Genomic DNA, 25,774 nt, shown 5'->3' on the forward strand with positions numbered 1-25,774 from the left:
CGCCCTCCCTGAAGATTCCAAAGCTGCTATGGGAGCTCCAGAGAGAGAGAGAGACGGAAAGAGAGAGAGAGAGGGCAGTAGGAAAGAATGTCCCTTCGTGCCACCTTCTCTTCAGGTTCCTTTTCTCTGTTCTACCCTGGCCCGCCCAGCCCTGGCCCTGCTTCCTGCAGAGTTAGGCAGTGGGTGATGCTCCTTCCCCTCAGGCATAGATAAAGGTAGAGTAGGCCAGACTCTGCTGCTGAGTTCACGGAAGTCAAGGTCAGCACTGAGCGCCAGGCCACTGGGGCACCAGGTAGGGTACTTACATTCAGCCTACCTTGTACATGAATATAGGACCAATGCTTGTGAATTTTAACTGAAGTTGTTTGCTTTTGTTTTTGTTTTTGTTTTTAAAGAAGATTAGGTAGTGGATCGTAGAGGCTCCAGTCCAAGCTTTACCTTTAATCTGTTCTCTCCTCCAAGGTAGCGGGGACTCATCTCTGGAGAAGGAGTTCCTCGGGGCCCCAGTGGGGCCCTCGGTGAGCACCCCAAATAGCCAGCACTCTTCACCCAGCCGCTCACTCAGTGGTAAGTGTGATCCTTCTACCCATTTCTGGCACCAGGCAGCCCCATTTTTGTTTGGCCCTCAGTTTGCCTCCTCCTAATCACTATTTCCCCATCACGTCCTGCCGATTTCCTGCTCAGAGACTCTCAAGGCCTCGGGGCGCAGGAAGGAGCCCATTACCCAGTGCTCACCTTGTTTCTGAAAAAGAGTAAATAGCTCATGCCAGATTGGGTGTATGGGTGACATTAAGATAAAGGTTCCAGCTGGGCATGGTGGCGCACACCTTTAATCCCAGTACTCAGGAGGCAGAGGCAGGCAGATCTTTGTGAGTAAAAGGCCAGCCTGGTCTACAAACAGAGTCCCAGGACAGCCAGGGCTCCACAGAGAAACCCCATGTTTGGGGGAAGGGAGAGGGATAAAGGTTCCAAAGAAAAATTCTGGAATTGGAGACAGAAATGATCATTGGGTAGAGAGAGGCAGAAAATGAACAGTAACAGGACTTTATCACCTCCCATCCATCTTCTCCTGCCAGGCAGGGTCCCCCTGAATGCCCCTCCCCAGCTGGCCCTAGATCTGTGACATTCTCTAAATGGTTGAAATAGCCAAGAATGTAGGTCAGAGCTAGTGCCAAAGCTCCTCCCCTGTGTCCCCTCAGGTTCCTAGGAAGAGGCATAGGGGGTTCAGTCTCATAAGGGAGAATAAATCACACCTGCCTTCCAGGTCTACTCTGCCTTTAGCCTGCTGTCCCCTTCAGTCTCCCTGAGACTATTTTCCTGCCACTGTTTCTCACTGGCTTCCTGCCCGAGGCCAACCCAGACATCTATCTTTCTTTCTTTTTCTGTTTTCTTTTTTAGACAGGCTCTTGCTCTGTAGCCCTGGCTGACCTGGAACTCACTCTGTAGACCAGGCTGGCCTTAAAACTCACAGAGATCCACCTGCCTCTGCCTCCTGAGTGCTGGGATTAAAGGTGTGCGCCACCACTGCCCAATCAAATATCTTTGTTAATGACAAGAAAGTTCAGGCAAAGAGTCTTCTTAGTCACCTCTTCTGCCTGCTGACAGAAGACATCCTGTGCATTCCATTTTTTTTTTTAACTCTATTTGCCTGGTGACTGGTAGGTGGAAAGACTGTTTTCAGTTCAGATGAGTTCTGGAACGACATCCAAGATAGTAAATAGGCTATTTCCCCTCCTGACACTCTGTGCCCCAGAGTTTGCAGACACCCTGTTGGACTATAAAAGTGTCACTCTGCCCTGGTAGTGGTTTTCCCTTTGCCTGCCTCTGTTCTAAACATCAGTCCCCTGACCCCCAGCCAACTCCATCAAGGTGGAGATGTACAGCGATGAGGAGTCGAGTAGACTGCTGGGGCCCGACGAACGGCTCCTGGACAAGGATGACAGTGTGATTGTGGAGGACTCATTGTCAGAGCCCTTGGGCTACTGCGATGGAAGTGGACCAGAGCCTCACTCTCCTGGTGGCATCCGGCTACCCAATGGCAAGCTCAAGTGTGACGTCTGTGGCATGGTCTGTATCGGACCCAATGTGCTCATGGTACACAAGCGAAGCCACACTGGTGAGTAAGCAGCAGAGCTTTAGTGGAAGATTTAATGGAAGAGCTCTGGGTGAAGCTGGGGTGTGAGGCAGAGGTGTGCTAGGACACTGGTAGAGAAGGCTGAAGAGACCTGAGGGAGGGGGGCTTCAGGAAGGGAAGGGTCAATGGGAGCATGTTTTCTTTTTCTCTCTTTCTTTTTTTTTTTTTTTCGAGACAGGGTTTCTCTGTAGCTTTGGAGTCTGTCCTGGAACTAGCTCTTGTAGATCAGGATGGTCTCAAACTCACAGAGATCTGCCTGCCTCTGCCTTCCGAGTGCTGGGATTAAAGGCGTGTACTACCAGTGACTGGCTGGGAGCATGTTTTCTAGATAACAAAAGAGAGAAAGGGCTATGAGCCCCTCGGAACATCTGTACCTTCTCAGCCCTTTTCTTCAGCTGTTGTGACAAAGAACTACTACTCCTTTTCTCAGGGTGTAGAGAGAGTGGGTGTTGGGGCCTCTAGAAGAATTTTTGAAGCTTCTGTATAGATCAGTGATGGGGGTGGGTGGGGGGTAGGGGTGGGGGTGTGCATGTGTAAGACCTGTGGTGGATCTCAACACCAAAAAATGTTTGCAGAAGTCAGAGAGAGCTGCCTATAGTCAGTCCAAGAGAGACAGAATTCCAGGGCCTTTTCATCTCATAATTTAAAAGGGAGTGTAGGGGAGGGGGAACCTCTGCTTACCCTCCTCAGACTTTGGGCTCCCTGGACAGACTGGGCTCTGAGCTGACGCCTTTAACTAATTACTCTTTATCCATAAAAGATCGGGGGTCAGATATTGGGGTAAGAACTGAATGGTCAGAGAAGCTGTGGGGAAGCCACCTCCTACCAATATCTGACTCCCAATCTTTTATTGATAAAGAATAATTAGGCAAAGGCTACACAGAGCTATTTTGGGTAATAGTCTTTTGGCAGGTCTTCTAGGCACTGTACTGGTTTCAGGTACACCTCTAGTCCACACCTTTCCAGGGTAAGAGGGCCCCAGGTGACCTCTATAAAGTAAGCCTGGTATGTGTGGCACTCACTGCTCCTCCAGAATGTTCTCAGAGAACTTTCCCCTCAGCTCTGCTCTTCAACACACCTCACACAGTCTCCCCCAAACCTGCTCTTCCACCTGTAGGCGAAAGGCCCTTCCACTGCAATCAGTGCGGAGCCTCCTTCACGCAGAAGGGGAACCTCCTGCGCCACATCAAGCTGCACTCCGGAGAGAAGCCCTTCAAATGCCCCTTCTGCAACTATGCCTGCCGCCGGCGCGACGCTCTCACTGGCCACCTCCGTACACACTCAGGTCAGTGACTACCCAGGAGGAGCAGAGAGAGTGGCACCCAACATGCTCAGAAAAGAGCTTCAAGATGTCTCTGCACTGGAGAGGGACAGTGTCTGTCCCTGAGGAGTGGGAGCACCCACAGGGAGCACCCACAGGGAGCACCTACAGGGCACGGACAGAGCAGATAGGGACCTGCCTTGCTGATCTGTGAGGAATTTGTGGGGCTCTTCCCCGCCACATTCTGTGACATGTAGCAAAGGGAGCATGGCTAATGTTCCCAGCTTGTCCCTAACTTTTGCTTTTCTTTTCTTTTTTAAAGATTTATTTTCTTTTTATGTGCATTGGTGTCGGGTCCCCTAGAACCGGAGTTTCAGACAGCTGTAAGCAGCCATATGGGTTCTGGGAATTGAACATGGGTCCTCTAGAAGAGCAGCCAGTGCTCTTAACTCCTGAGCCATCTCTCCAGCTCCCCTAACCTTTGTTTTCTAAACATTTTAATGATGCCAACATCATATGTGTCTCATCAGCCCTAACTCTGAGCCCAGTAGGAGGCTTCTCCCCACTCTCATCTGCACTAGGAAACTACACCCATCACCATCTTTACCCAGAGGTCAGCCAGCGTTGGTGGCCCCAGCACTCGGGAGGCAGAGGTAGGCAGATCTCTGTGAGTTCGGGGCCAGCCTGGTCTCCAGAGTGAGTGCCAGGATAGGCTCCAAAGCTACATAGAGAAACCCTGTCTCAAAAAAACAAACAAACAAACAAACAAAAAAGATACCAGAGGTCTTGGACAATCACTGCATGTCCTGCCCTCTACTTCCTAGTGGTTCCTATATAAAAAAAAATTAATCTACAGACCTCCCAAACTGGAAGGAAAGGAGCTAGGATCTCCAAATAGGAAAAGACTGTTCCATTTCTGCTGTGCATCCCAAGAAGTGGTAATTTTCTCATAGATGAAAGCAAATCCAAAGAGTACCCAGAAGCCAGTACCAGAGAGGCAGAGGCAGGAAGGTCGGGTATTCAAACAGCTTGGGCTCTGTGAGACCCTGTCTCAAAACAATGAAATAAACAATTAGTGTTCGATGGAAGTAACTGGAGAAACAGTGATTTCTAGGTGTCTTACTAAGTTTTGAACCCTTGGCCAGATTGAGCTGGCAAGGAGAGGGTGGGGAAGAGGAAAGAATTAACTGTCTGACCCAGAATCTTTCCTGGGTTCTCTCTCTCTCTCTCTCTCTCTCTCTCTCTCTCTCTCTCTTTGTTCATTTTGTTTTTTCAAGACAGGGTTTCTCTGTATTGTTTTGGAGGCTGTCCTGGAACTCGCTCTGTAGACCAGGCTGGCCTCGACTCGAACTCACAGAGATCAACCTGCCTCTGCCTCCCAAGTGCTGGGATTAAAGGCGTGCGTCACCAACACCCAGCTGGGTTTTTCTCTTTTTATAAACCCTCCTGGGTAGGACTTAAAGGGACAGAGAGACATTGCAGCAACTTCTGCTTCCTCCATCCTGCCTTGTTCAAGATTCTCCCATATAACGGGGACCTCTTTGTCTCTCTCGGTGTATGTGGGAGAAGAGATGTGGCAATTATCACTAACTGATGCTCTGTAATCCACAGAGAAATGTTCTTGTGTCTCCTTATGTGATACTAAATGGGGGAGTGAGAAAAAAAGTTCCAGATTAAAATGCCCCACCCCTGGCACCCACTTATTGGGACAGGATCTCATGTATCCCAAGCTGACCTCTAACTCCCTTTGTAGCCAAGGATGACCTTCACTTTCTGACCGTGGTCTACCTGCCTCTTCCTCTCAAGTACTGGGATTGCAGGGGTACACCACCACTCCTGCTTATGAGCTGCTGGAGATGGAACCTAAGGCTTCCCACACGCTAGGCAAGCACACTACCAACTGAGCTACAGCCCCAGCCCTAAAGTCCCCTACCCCCATTTGTTTAACAAGGACACTGTTGCTATGGGGAAGGAAATAAATGTTCTAGACTATTGCCTAGCGGGTTCCTATCAAGATCACATGGCCAAAACCTGTGCTCCCTTTTCTCAGGGTCTCACTCAGGCTCTGGCTAGCCTAGAACTTGCCATGTAGACCATTCTGGCTTGAAACCACAGAGAACCAATTGCATCTGCCTCCCAAGCACTGGGATTAAAGATATGCACTAGCATGCCCTGCAGTCCCCCACATTCTTGACAAGATCAACTGACTAGATTTCGAATGTTGTTCCTTAGGGAGGTTAAGGGGGAAATCGCACATACATGTAGGTCCCATCTCTGTGAGACGCTTCCTGTTACAGATCACACTGTAAGCACTTAGTTTACAGACGAAGAGCAACATGGTGAAGGTTGATTTAGTTGTAGCCAAGCATAGATGTTTGTGGGGGTGAATGATAGTCACCAGTTTCCTAGCAATGTCTTCTCCCGCCTCCCTGTTCAATAATAGCAATAAACACAAATATACAGTACCTTGTTCCTCTTTGGGTTTGGTTTTTTTTTTTTTCCTCTCTCACAAAAAAAAAGCCACCTCCCAAGAGTTGTGTTTAAATAAAGCTACTAGTCTCAATTTTCCCATTTTTCTCCTTCAGAGTTTTATAACATTCTTTTTAAGACAAAGAATAAAAAAACACAGTTGTTCTCTTTTACTCTTCCACCGTCCTCTCTGTTCTTCTGCTCTTTGCCTCTTTTTCTTGTCAGTGTTGGGCTCTCTGGGGGCTCTCTTGGTATCTCAGTACAATGACCGAAAAAGAGAAAGACCAGTGAAGCCAGACAAGGGACAGAGGTTAAATATATATATATATATATATATATATATATATATATATATATATTTTATATAAATTTATATAATATATATATATATATATGTGCCCCTCCCGCATGGGTGGATCCAAGGGCTCTCATTTCTGTGCCGCCTCAGCCCACCAATTTCCCTCCAGCCAAAGCAGACTGCTTGCAGGCAAAAAGTCCCCTGGTCTGCACCCGCCTGCAACATGGAAAGGTTAAACCGCAGTCTGAACCCCAGACTCTGAGATCCTGGGGTGGGGCCTACCAGGGACGATCCCCTACTAAGTCCCCAGGTCATCACTTCCTTTCAGAAGCAGCCAGAGCATTTAGACTCCCACTACCAGTGTGAAGCTGGGGTCCCCCCTCCCCTTAGCTGTACATTGCCACTCACCCTCATATGTGGTTCACCTATTCTTTGTTGTAGGTGAGTTGGGGAAGGGATGACAAGCCCCCAACTCCACCCCCCAAAAAAGTTAGCAAGTTTCTATCGTCTTCATGCCCGTATGCTGTTACTCCTGATGATGCTTCGGAGCCAGGGATAGGGAGTGGTCACTCTCACGTTGCCTCTGCTCTCTCCTCCACAGTCTCTTCTCCCACAGTGGGCAAACCCTACAAGTGCAACTACTGCGGCCGGAGCTACAAGCAGCAGAGCACCTTGGAGGAGCACAAGGAGCGTTGCCACAACTACCTACAAGGTCTCAGCACTGAAGCCCAAGCTTTGGCTGGCCAGCCAGGTGGGGCTGTGGGCAGAACCACAGGGGAGCTGAGGGCAGGGCCAGGAGTTCAGGCAAGAGTGATTCTAGCACCTCAGTAAACACAGGTCACACTCAGTAAACCTCCCAAACAGGGAATGTCCAGCACAGCTCTGGGGCAGATCTATAAGGGAGATCCAGACATAGAAGGAAGCTAGCCTGATGATGGTAGTTCAGGCCTTTAATCTCAGCACTTGGGAGTCAGAGGCAGACGAATCTCTGTGATTTCAAGACCAGCCTCGTCTACAGAGTGAGTTCCAGGATAGGCTCCAAAGCTAGAGAAACCCTGTCTCAAAAACAAAACAAAACAAAACAAAATAAAAAACAAAGAGAGAGAGCACAAAGAATATTCTGGTCAAGTGGTAGGTGTATATAATTGTCCTCAAATGGTCTGGAGTGTTCCTAGAATGAGCTTTAGGTAGGGTAAATAGCTCATAGTGATGCAGGCCTTTAAGCCCAGCACTTAGAACACAGAAGCATGTGAATCTCTGTGAGTTCAAGGTCAGCTTGGTCTACAGAATGAGTCCAAGCTCAACCAGGGCTGCATAGTGAGATCCTGTCTCAAGAGAAAGGAAGAAAGAAAGAAAGAAAGAAAGAAAGAAAGAAAGAAAGAAAGAAAGAAAGAAAGCCCAGTTTCTTAGGTACGACCTTCCTTGACTACTGACTGGCTGGCTTTCTCCAGTCAAAGGCTGGGCCAATGCCATTCATACTCAGCTGCTACCACCTGCCCCTCCCCTCCAGGTGACGAAATTCGTGACCTGGAGATGGTGCCCGACTCAATGCTGCACTCATCATCCGAGCGGCCAACTTTCATAGATCGCTTGGCCAACAGCCTCACCAAACGCAAACGTTCCACCCCGCAGAAGTTTGTAGGTAAGAGTCCTTTGAACCATAGCCCCAATCAATCACAGCTTTGATTGCCATCAGAACAGAGACCTGGTCTGGTGATTTGATTTAGGGCAGGGTGGGGAGCAGTATAGTGATCTTTGTGGTGCTCAGAATGTCCCCTCAGACAGAAGTGGATGGGGAGGGACGACACACTTCAAGAGAGTTGGGGGCTATAGCTCAGTCTGTGGAGTGATTGCCTTGCAATATGAGAACTAGAGTCTTTATCTCCAGAACCTACATAAGAAGGCCAGGCATGGTGGCATGTGTTTATAATCCTAGCCCTGGGAAGGCAGAGGCAGAAGGATGACCTGGGGTCACTGGCCAGGCCGACTAGCCTAATTGGTGATCTTCAGCCCAATGACAGATCCTGTTCCAAAGGAGGTGCATGGCATCCCTGAGGATGACACACAAGGTTGTCCTCTGACCTCCACATACATGGACACATACACACGCATGCACCAGCACAAAGATGAGTATGCACACATGCACACACACAAAACACACATAAGAGAGAGAGTAGAGAGCAGTCTATATTGAGGACTCATGCGGGCTCGAGGTTTCTTGTCTTGTGAGAATAACAAGGACTGTGCGGGTCAAGAAAGAGGAAGTGAACAAGTGGTTCCCTGACCAGCAAATGGCATTATCTCTCTGAGGATCTGAAACTTTATAGACAATGATGACAGTGAAACTTCATAGAGACTTGAGGTGATAGATACATCGTTTATGATTTATTTAAGCTTCCCTGAAGGTTCAGAAAGCAAAGCCAGCCACCAGCCATAGAGGTCGGGCAATGGTGATACACACTGTTAATCCCAGCAGCATACTAGCTAGCCATAGAGTCAGGCTGTGATGGCACACACCTTTAACCCCAGGACTCAATAGACAGGCAGATGGATGAGATTAGTCAAGGCCACACTGAGCTACATGAAATTGATCCAGTCCTAAAGAGAAACAGTTCACACAAAGGTGATCTCAGCACTTGGGATCACAACCTTTAATCCCAGAATTTGAGAGGTATAAAACGAAGAGGCAGCAGTCTGGGATTGCAGTCTGAGGCTTGGTGGGGAGATTTATTCTCCAGCCACACTAAGGAGAAGACAGCCCTTTCAGTGTGAGGTAGAGGTAAGAGCTAGTGGCCAGCTGCTTTGCTTATCTGACCCTCAGCTTGAACCCCAATATCTGTCTCTGGGTTTTTATTTTTTCGTGCTACAGAGATGCCTTGCCTGCTTTGGACCTGACCGGGACTGTGCAGATATATATATATATCAGTGGCAGAATGTGTGCTTCCCATCTGTGAAGCCCTGGGTTGGGTCCCCAAAACTAATGAATAGTAACGATAACAATGCTGTTATATTGAGGCCCCTAGGTTAGAAAACAAGGAAGTAATTCTGGGCATAACTTCTGGCTTCTTCGAACCCAGTCCCAACGAGACCTGACTCTCCCCACAGGTGAAAAGCAGATGCGCTTCAGCCTCTCGGACCTCCCCTACGATGTGAACCCCAGCAGTGGCTATGAAAAGGATGTGGAGTTGGTGTCGCACCACGGCCTGGAGCCTGGTTTTGGAGGTTCTCTAGCCTTCGTGGGCACAGAGCATCTGCGTCCCCTCCGCCTCCCACCCACCAACTGCATCTCGGAGCTCACACCTGTCATCAGCTCTGTGTACACCCAGATGCAGCCCCTCCCCAGCCGACTGGAGCTTCCGGGGTCCCGGGAAGCAGGTGAAGGACCGGAGGACCTGGGAGATGGAGGTCCCCTTCTCTACCGGGCCCGAGGCTCTCTGACGGACCCCGGGGCATCCCCCAGCAACGGGTGCCAGGACTCCACGGATACAGAGAGCAACCACGAAGATCGGATCGGCGGGGTGGTATCCCTCCCTCAGGGTCCCCCACCCCAACCTCCTCCCCCCATCGTGGTGGGCCGGCACAGTCCCGCCTATGCCAAAGAGGACCCCAAACCACAGGAGGGGTTACTGCGGGGCACCCCAGGCCCCTCCAAGGAAGTGCTTCGGGTGGTGGGTGAGAGCGGCGAGCCCGTGAAGGCCTTTAAGTGCGAACACTGCCGCATCCTCTTCCTGGACCACGTCATGTTTACCATCCACATGGGCTGCCACGGCTTCAGAGACCCCTTCGAGTGTAACATCTGTGGCTATCACAGCCAGGACCGGTATGAGTTCTCTTCCCACATTGTCCGGGGGGAACATAAGGTGGGCTAGGGGCCCCTCTCTAGCCCAATACCCCTTAAACCCCGAGGAGTTTTGCGTTGTAGCCCCATTCACTGGCCGCCTCGCTTCACACTAGACTCGGACCCCTCTTCGTCTGCCCCCTGCTACCATGACTGATCTAAGCATTGTGACAAGGCGAGTCTTTTGCTTACATCTCTCCTCCTAAACTCCTCTCTTCCCAGCATATTTGCTGTTTACTAATGACTTTCCCTTGGCCTTTTTACATTTACTGCAATCTCTGGCTATTCCTTCACTCTCCTGCCCAGGGTTCCCTTCCTCTCTAAGCCTAGATTTTTTTTTTTTCTTCTTCTTCTTCTTCTTCTTCCTTGTGGATCCCACATCCTCCAGCAGCCCCAGGGGTTGGAAGCTCCTCTCTGTAGTACGAGACATTGAGCTTCTTGCTTTAGTTTTCACCTTTATTTATCTGATTCTTCACTTTTGATGCTGATACCTCCCAGTGGCCCCAATCTGAGCTCCGTGGCACCCTCTCTGGGACCCTTCAACCTGGTACTCCATACCTCTCGTGCCCTCTCACTTTAGGCAGCTTGCACTACTACTCTTAAATGAGTGAAGAATTTCCTCTTGGAAGTAGGAGGGGGCTGTAGAGACTATCCCCAGGACCTGTGGGCTGAGGGTCCCTCCTGACCTCACCTGGGAATACAAGCCCCCTAAAGCCTCCGTTCGGGATCTCCCTCCAGGATGTGTATCGCTCTGCTCTCCCCGCTCCCTGCCTCACCCCTCAACACCACTCTGGTCTCAACCTGCCACTCCCCTCAGTGGTGGCTTCTCTCCTCTTGGAATGCCCCCATTTTATATTCTCAGGGGCTAAAAGCTAGGCCTGCAACCTTGTCTGACACACCCAGAGCTGCAGGTGCCTAGCTGAGAACCAGGGCACGGGAAAGGGGGTGGGTAGAACTCTCTCCTCCACCTTTCAAACTTTTTTCACTCCAGTGACCTTCCTAGGCCCTCAGGGACTCCTTCTGTCCCCGTTCTATGAGAAACCAGTGGGTTGCTGCCCAATGACCAGGGGCCTCTCAGCCCCACGAGTCACGCTGCCTTCTTCCTCTCCCCTGCCACAGGATCCACCGTCTCATTCCCCGGGTCCTGGGGGGGAGAAAGGGATGTCTCTTTCCTCTCCGCTAATTTTTCAGTATAACCAAAAATTGTCCCAGGATGAATAACATGTATGTGCCCATCGACCATCCCACCCTTGTCCCAGCAAGAATGGGATGGATGCAACTGGGAGTCATCCTTCACTGCCCTTCCATGCTCGGCCGGGACACAGGGCAGGAGGGGCATTCTTCTCTGGTGGTTGCAGAGACCCTGGCTATTTGGATAATCGAGGATTCGTGAGACCACGCAGGAGAAGGCATAGTCCCACTGCACATGGAGGTCTCTCTCTATAAAGAGTTCCCTGCCAAGGCCACAGCCATCCCCCTCTCTGCTTCTTTGAGATTCAAACCAAAGGCTGTTTTTCTATGTTTAAAGAAAATAAGAAAAAAAAAAAGTAGAAACCAAACACAGCACCTCATAAGTTATAAGTCTTGGTCTTCTCTCTTCCTTCCCTTTCCCGTCCATCTTTCTTTCCACGTGCCCTTTCTTTGTTGGCTCTCTTGCCTCTCTCTATTTTTCTCACTCCCTATTAGGGATCTGGAGAGGCATGAAAGGGTGGACTAGATCAGATCCTGGGACTGGGGCTGTTAAGCCTTCTGGAGAGTCTGCCTTCCCCTCTCATGAGAAGGGCGGGGTGAAAAAACTTTCTCCTCTTCCTTCTGCATTACATGGCTTCCCAGAAGGACCAGATTGGCAGGGAGGAGCTTTGTGGGGTGGTTCTTCCTCCTTGACACTGTAGCAATAAACAGGTGCTGCCAAAGGTGGAGAATAGGGTGGGAGCTCCGGAGGGAGTAGTCCCAAGAGAAGGGAAGGGTCTTGTAGACAGAACCTTGGCACTAACTCCTAGGGATGGCAGAAGAGCTGAGGTTGGTATCTGTGCTCCTCCTGAACTATTCTGGCTACCGAGCCTCTTCCCATCAGACCTGTTCCCACCACCTCTGTGCCCGCCATGTATCTGGGAATGCCTCAGAAGGACCAGTTCCTCTGAGGCATCAGAGTCTTTGAGTGCCCCATGCCTCTCTCCCTTTAGTCAGCCTTAGCGCCTGTAACCCCCCCAGAACCCTGAAGGACTATGCTCCGAGGCTATACTGTGCGCCCACAAGAGCAGAGACAGAAGGACAAGGCCAGGTGCTAGGGAGGGGAGGGGCACCTTGTCCCTCTCCAGCCCATCACTGCACTTTAACCAGGGTCTTAGGTACAAATTCCTACTTTTCAGAGACCTCCAGCTCCTCAACCTCAAACATCCTCACACTCTCTCCCAGCTCCTTTTGCATAAAAAAAAAAGTAAAGAAAAGTCAGTGATGACAGAACAAAACACCCAAAACCCACACAGAGAAAAGAGGTGTTTTCTTTTTTTATTACTATTCAAAAACAACACCACAAAAAAAAGTAGGGGGAAGGGAGAGAATTTTTAAATAGACACTTTTCCAGACCTTTGTGTATGTGTGTGTCGGTGTCCAAGCTGCAGGTGGAATTTTGTAATACTTCTGGCAGCTTCTTTCCTTGTGTAAATAATATACATATATATTTTTAATCAGAAATTATGAAGATCAAAAATAGAATAAACACAGAAGCAAGTGCAATATCACCTCTTCTCCTCCCCCAGGGTTCCTTTGTAGCCTGTTTGGTATCCCTTTTGACCTTTGCCCCTTCACCTCTTCTCTCACCCTCTGACCCTCCCCTTCCCTCTTTTTAATGAGTTTTGCTCCTTCCTCAAAGGGAGCTAAACCAGCTTTTGAGACTTCCTGCAAAGCGTTTTGTATATGTAACATACTGTAAGTAAATATTTGTGTAATGGAGAAATACTACTGTAAGTTTTGTACTGTACTGGCTGAAGGTCTGTTATAAATAAACATGAGTAATTTAACAGCCCTGTTTGTTCTCGGAGACTCCCTTTGCCTTGTTTTCCTTCTGGGAGGGGGGCAGACTTCATCCCACTATCTCTGTTCAAGATGTAGAAAAGTCTAAGGCTGAGGGGAAACCAAACAAGACCACTGACGGCTGGTCTAGCAGAGCAGTTTTGTTGTTATTGTTGTTGTTTCCTTGAGACAGGGCTTCTCTGTGTAGCCTCGGCTGTCCTGGAACTCATTCTGTAGATCAGACTGCCCTTGAATCCCCAGTGTTGGAATTAAAGGCATGTGCCACCATTGCCCGGCCAGAAGATTATTTTTGAGACAGAGTCTGTGTAACCTGGCTGGTCCAGAACTCACAGAGATCCACCTGCCTCTGCCTCCCCAGTGCTGGGATTAAAGGCATGTGCCACCAATGCCGGGCCTATTATTATTATTTTTAAAGATTTATTTATTTATTATGTATACAGTATTCTGCCTGTATACCAGAAGAGAGCACCAGATCTCATTACAGATGGTTGTGAGCCACCATGTGGTTGCTGGGAATTGAACTCATGACCTTTGAAAGAGCAGGCAGTGCTCTTAACCACTGAGCCATCTCTCCAGCCCTTATTATTTTTATTATAATTTGATTACGACTTTTCTCCTTTCCCTTTCTGTCCTCCAAATCCTCTTATATACCTGTCCCCAGTTTCTTCCAAATTCTGGGTCTCCTTTTTTCTTTATATATATATATATATATATATATATATATATATATATATATTTTTTTTTTTTCCTGGTCAGTCTCTATAATGCTACCAGTATGTATGTTTCAGTGCTGACCATTTGGCACTGAACAACCAAATTGGTGTGCTCCTCCCTGGGGAGGATTACTTCTCTTGCTCCCAGTGTTCCTCTGTTGCCTATAGCTCTTTGTGTGGGGTCCAGGCTTTTCTCTGTCCAGTTTGGTGCGTTCTTTGGTGTCATCCTTGTTCGCCTCGCATTTGGACAGTCAGAGTGGTCAGATTTTACAGATGTGGTGTCTCATATTAGTGGGAGACAATCGCACAGCAAACCCCTTGATCCTCCTGCTTTTGCAATCTTTCTGCCTCCCCTCTGCAGTGTTGTCTGAGCCTTAGCTACTGAAGCATTTTATAGATGTACCCACTGGGCCTGGGCTCCACAGCTCTGCATTTTGATTGGTGTGGTTTACTGTAGGGGGGGTCTCCATCTGTTGCAAAGAGGAGTTTCTTTGATGAGGGGTGAAGACTATATTTACATGTTTATGGATTGTTGTTAGGAATTATGCTGGTATGGTAAATTAGAAGTCATAGATTCTCCTCAATTACCATGACTTCACTAGCACTGCGCGAGCACTAGGTTTGCTGAGTAGTTCTCAAGACCAGTGAGAGAGCTGTTGGTTACCCTCAAGGGATGCATGCACTACTGAACCCTTAGGGTTATGGTACTAGGCTGCTCACTGATGCTGGTTCATGGGTATCATAGCTTGGTAGGAGTGTTAGTTGACTCCCTCCTTTGGAAGCTTACATAGTGCCTTCTGGTACCATGAATTCTAGTCCTCAGGGAGGAAGCATTCAAGTCAGTTTCAACTCAGGGGTCTCTGGGTCCTGTTTCTGAAGTGCATGCTGTCTTCAGGAGTAACAGGGACTCACCTTCTATCTCTGAAGGGTAACCAAGGGCAACGGGAATAGGCTGTATGTTTGGGGATTCTCTTGGACAGCCCCATCCAACAATTCAAAAGAGGGGTTCTCTTATCATTATGGTTTGGTATTGGGGGTTTTGCCAGGTGACCTGTGACTCTCAGAGGGAGCAGCATCATCCCTGATGAGAGGAGTGGTTAAAAATATATATGTAAAAGAAAACATATATGTGTGTATATTTATACAGGGAGTGGTGTGTGTTATAGGGTTTGGGGCAAACAGTTAATAGTATGATTTCTATGGCTTTTTCAGAAATCCTTACTGTTATTTTACCCACTTCCCCCCTCCTTCTGTATTTTCCTCCCTCCCCTCCCTGAGAGGCTCCCTTTCCCATTTCCCCTCTCAGATCAAGCGTACACTGCCGCTATTCTCCTTAGCTCTCTCCCACCTCTCTCCCTACTGACCCCCCTTCTCCTTCCTAAGAAGCCCCCCACTTTTCTATTTCCTTGATCAGATTACTTGTACTCTGCTGCACCCCTCCCTTCTGCTCCCCAGTCCCCCTATCCTGGCAAGGGTTCCATTTTACTTTCCCGATCTTCAGTTGCTATAGGGTATGTGCTCACATCTGAAGATTTGGAGCTAGGAACTTTCTATGTGAGTGAGCTTTCCGGGTCTGGCTGGGTTATTTCATTGAATATGGTCTTTTCCTTCCTTCTTTCCCTCTCTCTCTCTCTCTCTCTCTCTCTCTCTCTCTCTCTCTCTCTCTCTCTCTCTTCCTAATGGTTTTCAAGACAGGGTTTCTCTGTGTAACAGTCCTGGTTGTCCTGGAACTCACTTTGTAGATGGGGGTGCCTTGAACTCACTGAGATCCTCCTGCCTCCTGCCTTTGCCTCCCAAGTCCTGGAATAAAAGACTACCACTACAGGGCTCAATATGGTCTTTTCTAGGTCCATCCATTTACCTGCAGAGTTTATGATCTTGATGTTTGATTGTTTGCTGGCTTGTTTGTTTTTTAACAATTGAATCTTATTCCACAGTGTATACGTGCCATATTTCATTATGCATTCGTCAGTCATAAGACATTTAGATTGTTGCCATGTCCTGGCGATTACCACTAGAGCAGCAATGAGTGAGGCTGAGCAAGTAGATTTGGAGTAGGATATTGAGTCCTTTTGTCATATGTCCAGGAATGGTATAGCTGAGTCATATCATAGATTTATTTTATCTTTTGAGAATTCTCCACACTGATTTCCATACTGGCTACACCAGTTTGCAATTCCACCAACAGTAAATGAGTTCTCCCCATCCCCTCCAGCATTTATCATCTGTTGTTCCATTGATCTGTTGTTCCATGCCGGCTGGGTAAGACAAAAATCTCAAAGTTGTTTTGATTTGCATGTCCCTAATTGCTAGGAATGATGAACACCCCCATCCACCCAACACAGGGTGTTTCTGTGTAAAAGTCCTGGCTGTCCTGGAATTACCTCTTATAGACCAGGCTGGCCTTGAACTCACAGAGATCCGCCTGCCTCGGCCTCCCAAGTGCTGGGACTAAAGGCGTGCGCCACCAATGCCTGGCTGGAGCTTTTATTTGGAAGGATGGATTTACAAAACGGTTTATTTCCTCCCAGGTCTTCTATTTCTTACTTCTACACCTAGAACACACATGTCAGAGAATTGAAGTCATAGCGTCTCACGGTGGTGCAGCGCCGCCTTTAGTCTAGAGTCTACTCCAGGCCAGAGACCGCTACTATTCGTACTACAACTCCCACAATGCATCTCTTTCGACCTCGAGGACCAGGGAGTGTGCGTCCGGAGACCGAGTTCTGAGTAACTTCCGCTCTGGAGACAACGTTAACCGGATGTTAATATCACCTAGAATTACTTCCTGGTTCGCAGACGTATAACATTATAGCCTTCCGCCAGCAGGTTAAATAGTCCCGTCGGTACTTTGCTCCACAGATAATTTGCAGGGACTTATTATAACCCTGCATCTCAGCGGAGACGCTCGGCAATTAGGTAAATTTGGGTACAGTAGTGGCGAAGAGTCATTAGAGTTACACATCTCTAGTTCCCCATCCCCACCCCCGGCGTGTACGTAGGGATCTCGGACTATATAAGAGCGGCCGGCGAGGAGCCGGATCCTCTTTCGGGTCTTGGATCTAAGATGGTGAGTGTCGCCGCGTGGGGAGAGCGCGAGCCTGGGCGACGGCTGGCCGGGAAGTAGGGTCTCGGGTTGCAGGGACTGGAGAGGAAGGGACACGGTGCGCTCCTGAGCCCGCCCGTGTGGCTCGCTCTGCCGGGGCTGCGGGCCGTGACCGCCCGGAAGGGGCCGGAGCCGGGGAGGTCGCGCCTGGCTTCATGGGTGGCTTTTCTCACTAGACCAAGAAAAGACGGAACAACGGGCGAGCCAAAAAGGGCCGCGGCCATGTGCAGCCGATCCGCTGCACGAACTGCGCCCGGTGCGTGCCCAAGGACAAGGCCATCAAGAAGTTCGTCATTCGGAACATCGTAGAGGCCGCTGCTGTCAGGGACATATCCGAAGCCAGCGTCTTCGACGGTGAGTGAGCCGCCTGCCTGCGCATCTCCGCTCCGGGCAGACGCCGCCCTCGGGGTAGACAGGCTCGGCGTAGAGGTGTGCGCTTGGGTCCTTTGATTCGCTTACTTGGAGGTGTGGGCTTGGGTTTTTTGTTTCCTCTTTTGGGGTGGCGAGGAGGCTCGTGCATGCCAGGCAAATCCATCCCTGTGACTACGTGTTTAGGAGGGGAGAATCCGGAGAAACTGTAAGAGGTAGACATCTATGATGAACACGGTCCACTCGACTGCTTTTAAAACATGCTGAGACTGGGTTGCAAATAAGACAGTGCAGGTAGTTTGTGGGGTGGGTTTTTTTTTCCCGGTTTTGGCTGTCCTGAAACACTGTAGACCTGGCTGGTTTTTCAGTGAGAATGGCAGGAGTTTGACTCTTTCCCCTCCCCGGCTTGAGCTATTCTGTGTGATCCACTCTGGCTTCGAGTATTCCTTAGCCTTTTGAATGGGGCATCTCTTCCAGGAGAATGGACTTCTGCCTTAGTATATGTAGACTGTGGTCTTAGTTTCCTTGATGGTGAGGTGGGTTTGGTTTGCAGGTGGTATTCAGTAAAACCAACTTCGAATTGGTTCAAATGATTGTGACTAAAGAAGAGGGCATATATCTAAACTGCTTCTCTGTCTGCCAGCCTACGTTCTTCCCAAGCTCTATGTCAAGCTGCATTACTGTGTGAGCTGTGCTATTCATAGCAAAGTAGTCAGGAATCGATCTCGGGAAGCCCGGAAGGACCGAACACCCCCGCCACGATTTAGACCTGCTGTAAGTAAATCCAGCTCTTTTTTTCCTTGAGATGTCGGGGTCTTAACCATAAAAGTATCTACTTTTCTGGTGTGACAGATGTAACTAGCCGACACTTAACTGTTTGCTTTTTCGGAGTTGGTAGGCTATTTCCACCAGAATAGTATGGTGTCTTGCCCAAATTTATTTATGGCCCCAAACCATTGTTAGTGGTGATAGGGGGGGTTCAGGTTTGTGTTCCTTGGTTTTTTGTGATGCTAGGAACCAAATCCAGGTCCTCAGTTTGCTACTGGTAGATGCTCTGTTGTAGAGCTACATGGATTCATTGTGGGTGGGTTTGGGTTTTTACATATTTACCTATATTCACAAAATCTCACCAGGATTAGCTATTACACCTTGTTTAATTTAGTTCGTCGTATGTTTTTCAGGGTGCTGCACCACGACCGCCGCCAAAGCCCATGTAAAGAGATGTCTTCAAGAAGACAGAAGAAAAGAAACGACTTGGAAAAATAAAATGAGTCTTTATATTGCATTTGAGTGTCTTCGTCATGTGGGGATTGTGTTTCATTTTCTGTTTGTGCTTCTGGAGACCATGAGGCAGAACAAATTTGGTGTTTTAGCGTCTGTACACCTTATTTTTTTGAGGCAGTCTGTGGGCTAGACAGCTGGTGAATCCAGAGATCCTGTGTATGCTTGAACCAGGCTCAGCATTTTTACCTGGGTTCTGGGTCAGCCAAGATGTTCATATTCTTGGGAACCTTACCAGAATTTTTCATTTACTTTTCTAGTCTAGGGCACTCACTGACTTCCAGCCCTACAGACTATAATTTGGTCATAGAATGCTAAATCTTGAGGGTTTTTGAGACATGGTCAGCTGTCTTGTTGTCTTTGAGCTTAGGTCCCTCTGCCTGAGTGCTGAGATTAAAAATGTATGTCAAGGCTGGGCATCGGTGTTGCACGCCTTTAATCCCAGCACATGGGAGGTAGAGACAGGCAGATTTCTGTGAGTTCAAGACCAACCTGGTCTACAAGCGCTAGTTCCAGGACAGGCTCCAAAGTCAGAGAAACCCTGCTGCGAAAAACAAAGTGTGTCAACCATACCTAGCTAAGTTGGCCAGTTACGTTTTTCTGAAATCTAAGGCAGTTGGTATCTTGAGCTACACAGTGTGTGATCCAGGGACTAGCGTCACAAAGGACAGAGTAGGGTTTCAAGATCCTTGGGGTGATCCTGTTTGCAAAACCTTTCATTGAAGGCAAAGCTGTTGATGGCTCCATAGAAAATCCAAGCTTAGAGAAGTCTAGGTTTATCTCTGTTAATGACCTGATCACCTATGTCTTTATGGATTTGAGGCAAGGTCTTTGGCTGTCCTTGGACCTTGAAGATCTTTACCTCCTCAGAAATTTGTTCTTACTGATGGGGACAGTTCTTAAGGAAGGTAACTTCCACTGTGTCTGGCATCAAACTAAGCATCAGTCTTGGGAATCAAGTACCTTTATCTGGCCAAAATAGTTAACAATGCAGAGTGGCGCTTTTTTCTGTAGGTATCCTATGATTAAGGGCTTGGTATTAAGACAGTGAAGCTAGGGAGATGGCTTGGTGTACTTGCTTGGGTTATTTCCAAGGGTTCAAATTCCTGCCTTTGGCCTCCAAGGTCAGTCATTAGGTAAACCTGTGGTGCACTTAACTAAGTGGTTAAAAACATACAAACTTAAAAATTTAGAGACTAAAGATGGCACCATGGTTTAAAAGCAGAGTTCCTGGCACATACATGGCAGCTCACAGCTATAACTCCAGTTCTGGGGAGTCTTTGGTTTTTTTAAATAGATGGAGCCAGAGAGTGGGGCCTTTGACTCTACTAACTGTAGATTGGTGTTCAACTGTGAGGTGAACCTATGGTGGCCTGTGCACACACCCTAATGCTTGGATTCCCCCTCCCCCTTTTTTTAAGATTTTATTCTGCTTCCATATATATCTGTGCACTAGATCTCATTGTAGATGGTTGTGAGCCACCATGTGGTTGCTGGGAATTAAACTCAGGACCTCTGGAAGAGCAGTCGGTGCACTTAACTTCTGAGCCATCTCTCCAGCCCGGATTTCCGCTTTTGTTTACCTCAGAACTAATGTGCATGAGAAAAATAGTACTCATCACCTATTAGGTAATTTTTTTTTCCTTTGAATTTTCAAGAGAATTCATGGGCCTTGAACTCAGAGATGCACCTGTTTGCCTCCCAGGTGCTAGGATTAAATGTGTGCACCACCACCACCACCACCTCCCTGCTAGTTTTTAAATTTTACTGTAAGCCATGTGTGTGTAGTGGACACAAGGGCCAGAAGAGGGTGGTGGGATGCCCTGGACCTGGCATTAGGAGGGTTTGAACTGTTGCTTATGTTTGGTTGCAGGGAATCAAACCAGGTCCTCTGAAGGAGCAGTCAATGTTCTTAACTGCTGAGCCATCTCTCCAGCCCTATCTTTTGCTTTGGTTTGGTTTGGTTTTTCAAGACAGGGTTTGTCTGAACAATCCTGGCTGGTCTGGCACTTGCTTTGTAAACAGGCTGGCATTGAACTCAGATCTGCCTGCCCCTACCTCCCAGGTGCTGGGATTAAAGATGCTGTGCCACCTTGTTTTGGGTTTTGAGACAGGGTTACTCTGTAGCCCTGGCTGTCCTAGGTTTTTTGTTTGGTTGGTTAGTTGGTTTTTTTTTTTTAACTGAACATTATGCAGAGTTGGGGATTGAATTTAGGGCCTTTTGCATGCTATGCTAATTTTCTCCATCCTGACCAAAATACCTGACACACTGTCCAAGGGTTTGGATTCTTGGTTCAGAAAGTGTAGTTCCATCAAGGTTGGAAAGGTACGGCTGAATACAAGGTGGCAGAAATATGCAAGGTTTATTTCCATTGTAGTGGACATATGAAAGAATTGCTGGCCAGGAGCCGGGGCATGCTTGCACATGCCTGTAATCCTGGCACTCTGGAGGTGGAGGTGGAAACAGAATCAGGAGTTCAAGGCCAGTTGGGCCAAAACCTATTGCCTTTTGTTTTTAAGCTAGGTGGAGGGTTGGGGCTATGCCTCAGGTAGTAGAGCTGACCTAGTGTCTTAGGGTTCCTTTTGCGGTGACCAAACACCATGTTAACAGCAACTTGGGGAGGAAAGGGTATATCTCATCTTTTACATCCTGGTTATTACCATCACTGAGGGAAGTCAGGCAGAAACCTGGAGGCTGGGAGCAGAAGCTATGGAGGAGTGCCGCTTTCCTGGCTGGATCCCCAAGGCTTGCTTATAGCTTCCAGGACCAGCCCATCATTTCTAGCTCCTGCCTTCACCTGGCTTTCACTTCCTTCCTTCTTCCCTCCCCCTCCTCCACTTCTTTTTTTGAGAAAGGGTTTCTCTGTAGTTCTCTGGAGACTCCTGGAACTCTCTTTGAGGACCAGGATAGTCTCGAACTCGCAGAGATCCTCCTGCTTCTGCCTCTCTGAGTGCTGGGATTAAAGATGTGCATCACCAATGCCGGGCTTTTTGTTTGTTTTTCAAGACAGGGCTTCTCTATGTAACAGCTCTGGCTGTCCTGGAACTCGCTTGGTAGACCATGCTGGCCTCGAACTCACACAGATCCATCTGCCTCTGCCTCCCAAGTGCTGGGTTGAAGGCTTGCGCCACCACTATCCAGCTGCTTTTTTTTTTTTTTTTTTGAGATAGCATCCAGTATAGCCCAGACTACCCAAACTCTCTGTGTAGCTGAGAATGACCTTGAACTTCTAATTATCCTGCTTCTACCACCCAAGTATGGAACTCCAGGTATGCAACACCAAGTCCAACTCTAAGGCTGATTTTCATCTAAGAGATGAATGGCAGTCAGCTAGCACAAGCCCTCAGGGAGGTAGGCGGGGAGGAGAAAATAGGACCAGGTTCAGTAATTCTGCATCCTGGGATACATAGTAAGTTCAAGACCAGCTTGTTCGACATGAGACTCTGTCTCAAAACAAACAAAATCAACTCTTTATTTAATTTTTTGGTTTTTCGAGACAGTGTTTCTCTGTGGCTTTGGAGGCTGTCCTGGAACTAGCTCTTGTAGACCAGGCTGGTCTCGAACTCACAGAGATCCGCCTGCCTCTGCCTCCCGAGTGCTGGGATTAAAGGCATGTGCCACCACCGCCCGGCTTAATTTTTCTTTTTTTTTTTTTCAACCATCAGTTGGTGGGGGCATTGTCTATTGTGGTTCCCTCTTCCCAAATGACTAGCTTGTGTCAAGTTAATATAACTCTAACCAGTACACCTAGTGTGCATGAAGGCCTGGGTTCTATGCCCAGCAAGGCATAGCACAATACAGGTATGATGTACACCTCTAATTCCAACACTTGGGATTTAGGCACAGAAAGGTCGGGGTTTCAAGGTCATCATCAGCTACATACTGAGTTCAAGACCAGCCTAAACTGCATTACTATTAGGGATACGGATGTACCCACTTAATGTGTATGGAGTTTGTGACCCCTGAGAAGACAAGACCATAGTCATAACAAGTTAAGATAGTCACTGCTGTACATTTTGGCGTGGGGGGTCACTGAGTTAGGGTTACTGGGAACTTACCTTCCAGGGACCGGAGCAGAAGACAAACAGGTAGTGGGTACCAAATTGGATGCCTTGTATAAAATGGAGTTTAACCATCACAAATTAGTTCAGTTAATGAGGTTTTTTTTGAGGGGGAGGGGTTTCGAGACAGAGTTTCTCTGTGTAGCTTTGGAGCCTATTCTGGCACTCGCTCTGGAGACCAGGCTGGCCTCGAACTGACAGAGATCCGCCTGCCTTTGCCTCCCGAGTGCTGGGATTAAAGGCGTGCGCCACCAACGCCCCGCGCCAATGAGTCTTATCAAAATAGATGAGCATAATGAAAGAACTGGGACTAGAATATAAGTGTTTTTGTTAAATAGTCTTTAACTTTTATGTGTATGGATGTTTTGCCTGCCCATTAAGTCGGTGCACCATACACATGCAATGCCCATGGAGGCCAGAAGAGGGCACCAGATCCGCTGGAACTGGAATTACAGATGGTTTACTCAGTGTAGTTTCTAGACTTGGAACCTGGGTGCTCTGAAAGAGCAGCTAGTGCTCTTAACTGCTGAGCTAGCTCTCCAGCCCTGTTCAATAAATATTCATTTCCTCTATACTTGGGACTTTCTTCAAAGTTCAAATCCTATGTTACACAAAGCCAACCGAGTAAGAATCTAAAAGAGCTGGTCGTGGTGGCGCACACCTTTAATCCAGGTATTTAGGCAAAGACAGATGGATCTCTGTGAGTTTGAGGTCAACCTGGTCTACAGAGCAAGTTCCGGAACAGCCAGGGCTTCACAGAGAAATCATGTCTAGAAAAAAAAAAGCAACAACAAAAATAAAGATTTTATTTTTATTCATGTTCATGAATGGTTGTATGTATGCCACATGTGTGGTGGTCCCTAAAGAGGCCAGAAGTGGATGTCATCCCCTGAAATCGTGCAGGAAACCAAACTCGGGGCCTCTAGAAAGCGGTGCCTGCTCTTATTGGATGAGCCGTCTCTCCAGCACGTTTGATTCTGATACATGGTCTCTTGTAGCCTAGACTGGCCTCAGACTCGCTAGGGTGATCCTCTTACCGCCATGCCACCTCCAGAGCTGGGATTGCAAGCCCGTGTTACCACACCCGAGTATGTGGTGCTGGGGATGGAACCCTGGGCCTCACTCTTGCCCATCATGCCTTCTAACAACTGAACCACATCTAACAGCTGGCTCAGGGTAGCAACTCCCCACCCCACCGCCCTTCTCGGGTTTGTTCTTTGTGAGCAGGTTTCACTCTGTAAACCGGGCTGGCCTGTAATTCAGAGATCCTCCTTTGTAAGGATCCAGGGCTAAAGCTGGCCTGCCCCTGTCACCTGACAGAATGCACTCAGGCAGCACCCAGGGTTCCATGGTTGTGTAGTCTGCACGCAGATGCAAAGCAGAGACCCCTTTAAAAGACAGACCCCTTCCCAGTTACGCTCTTTCTCTCTTTTCCTGTCTCCCGCTTCTCTTCTGTCTGTGTCTTTAGCCCCTCCCCCCCCAACCCCTTCACTTTCTGATAAAACTTCTCACTAAGCTCTGTCTGCCTGGCATGTTCATCCCCTGACTCGGTCACCCTTGCCTGCCATGGAATCCACCCAGGTTCCCCTCGCGCCTTATCACAAAGCTCCTCCTCCTTGTGCTTTCCCGGGACTGGGGTCAATGGCATGCTCTACCATGCCCATTCTCAGGATAGCCACTGCTTTTTGTTTGTTTGTTTTGTTTGTTTTTTTGAGACAGGGTTTCTCTGTAGTTCTCTGGAGACTCCTGGAACTCTCTTTGAGGACCAGGATAGTCTCGAACTCGCAGAGATCCTCCTGCTTCTGCCTCTCTGAGTGCTGGGATTAAAGATGTGCATCACCAGTGCCGGGCTTTTTGTTTGTTTTTCAAGATAGGGCTTCTCTATGTAACAGCTCTGGCTGTCCTGGAACTCGCTTGGTAGACCATGCTGGCCTCGAACTCACACAGATCCATCTGCCTCTGCCTCCCAAGTGCTGGGTTGAAGGCTTGCGCCACCACTATCCAGCTGCTTTTTTTTTTTTTTTTTTGAGATAGCATCCAGTATAGCCCAGACTACCCAAACTCTCTGTGTAGCTGAGAATGACCTTGAACTTCTAATTATCCTGCTTCTACCACCCAAGTATGGAACTCCAGGTATGCAACACCAAGTCCAACTCTAAGGCTGATTTTCATCTAAGAGATGAATGGTCCAGTCAGCTAGCACTAGCCCTCAGGGAGGTAGGCGGGGAGGAGAAAATAGGACCAGGTTCAGTAATTCTGCATCCTGGGATACATAGTAAGTTCAAGACCAGCTTGTTCGACAAACAAAATCAACTCTTTTTTTTTTTTTTTTTTTGGTTTTTCGAGACAGGCAGGGTTTCTCTGTGGCTTTGCAGCCTATCCTGGAACTAGTTCTTGTAGACCAGGCTGGTCTTGAACTCACAGAGATCCTCTGCCTCTGCCTCCCAAGTGCTGGGATTAAAGGCTTGCGACCCCAACGCCAGGCCAGAATCAACTCTTAATGTTGGAACACAGCTCAATGTCAGATCACAGGCTTATTATGCTGGGGGCCCTGATTTGATTCCCAGCACCATTTTAAACAGAAACAAAACAAAACGCAACCATTTAGGGTTTGGTTTTGTTGTTGTTGTTATTTTGGGCTTTTGTTTTGTTTTGTTTTTCCAAGACAGGGATTCTCTGTGTAACTCTGGCTGTCCTGAAACTCACTCTCTAGACCAGGCTGGCCCCGAATTTATGGAGATCCATCTGCCTCCGGAGTGCTGGGATTAAAGTTGTGCACCACCACAGCCTGGCTCCATTTAGGGTTTTGAGGTTACCTGAGTGGTAAAACACTTGCTTAGATATATGAGGTCCTAAGTTTGAACCTTAGCATTGCACTACACCCACCCCCCCAAGATTAGTGTTTTAATAGTTTTTTTTTTTTTTTGTGGTTTTTCGAGACAGGATTTCTCTGTGGCTTTGGAGCCTATCCTCACACTCGCTCTGGAGACCAGGTTGGTCTCGAACTCACAGAGATCTGCCTGCCTCTGCCTCCCAAGTACTGGGATTAAAGACGTGTACCAACAACGCCTGACTTAATAGCTTTATTGAGTATAATCTATACGGTAATGTATGGTGCTAAACCTGTAATCCCAGAGAGAGAGATTGGAAGTGTACGGGGGAGTGGGGACCATGAGCTAACTCACATATTCCTCAGCAGATGAACCCCAA

At 48.2% G+C, this 25,774-nt stretch overlaps 2 protein-coding genes across 5 annotated transcripts in view; both read left to right on the forward strand.

Moving 5' to 3' along the window:
• Positions 1-13,024, forward strand: part of Ikzf4 (IKAROS family zinc finger 4) — a 40,139-nt gene extending 27,115 nt beyond the window's left edge. For 3 of the 4 annotated variants that reach the window (XM_027392155.2, XM_035451022.1, XM_035451020.1), the window contains 6 exons: positions 463-567; positions 1,856-2,116; positions 3,252-3,419; positions 6,764-6,913; positions 7,673-7,804; positions 9,268-13,024. In XM_027392155.2, coding sequence (XP_027247956.1) covers positions 463-567; positions 1,856-2,116; positions 3,252-3,419; positions 6,764-6,913; positions 7,673-7,804; positions 9,268-10,031 — 1,580 coding nt within the window. In that variant the 3' untranslated portion in view covers positions 10,032-13,024. The remainder of the gene's footprint in view (positions 1-462; positions 568-1,855; positions 2,117-3,251; positions 3,420-6,763; positions 6,914-7,672; positions 7,805-9,267) is intronic. The other variant, XM_035451021.1, reaches the window with a different exon arrangement.
• A 3,631-nt stretch (positions 13,025-16,655) lies between these two features.
• Rps26 (ribosomal protein S26) lies at positions 16,656-18,506 on the forward strand. The gene is made up of 4 exons (XM_027392160.2): positions 16,656-16,816; positions 17,029-17,206; positions 17,865-17,995; positions 18,403-18,506. The coding sequence occupies exons 1-4, from the start codon at positions 16,814-16,816 to the stop codon at positions 18,436-18,438; spliced, it is 348 nt and encodes a 115-aa protein (XP_027247961.1). The 5' UTR covers positions 16,656-16,813; the 3' UTR covers positions 18,439-18,506.
• Positions 18,507-25,774: the final 7,268 nt, after the last annotated feature.

The sequence above is a fragment of the Cricetulus griseus genome, assembly GCF_003668045.3.
Source record: "Cricetulus griseus strain 17A/GY chromosome 1 unlocalized genomic scaffold, alternate assembly CriGri-PICRH-1.0 chr1_0, whole genome shotgun sequence".
NCBI classification, from domain to species: Eukaryota; Metazoa; Chordata; class Mammalia; order Rodentia; family Cricetidae; genus Cricetulus; species Cricetulus griseus.

What these genes read in the sequence shown, in the direction of transcription:
- Rps26 (XM_027392160.2), top strand. An exon ending in CGAAGCCAGCGTCTTCGACG is followed by an intron (nt 17,207 to 17,864) that starts GTGAGTGAGCCG and finishes TCTGTCTGCCAG; the next exon opens with CCTACGTTCTTCCCAAGCTC. An exon ending in CGCCACGATTTAGACCTGCT is followed by an intron (nt 17,996 to 18,402) that starts GTAAGTAAATCC and finishes TATGTTTTTCAG; the next exon opens with GGTGCTGCACCACGACCGCC.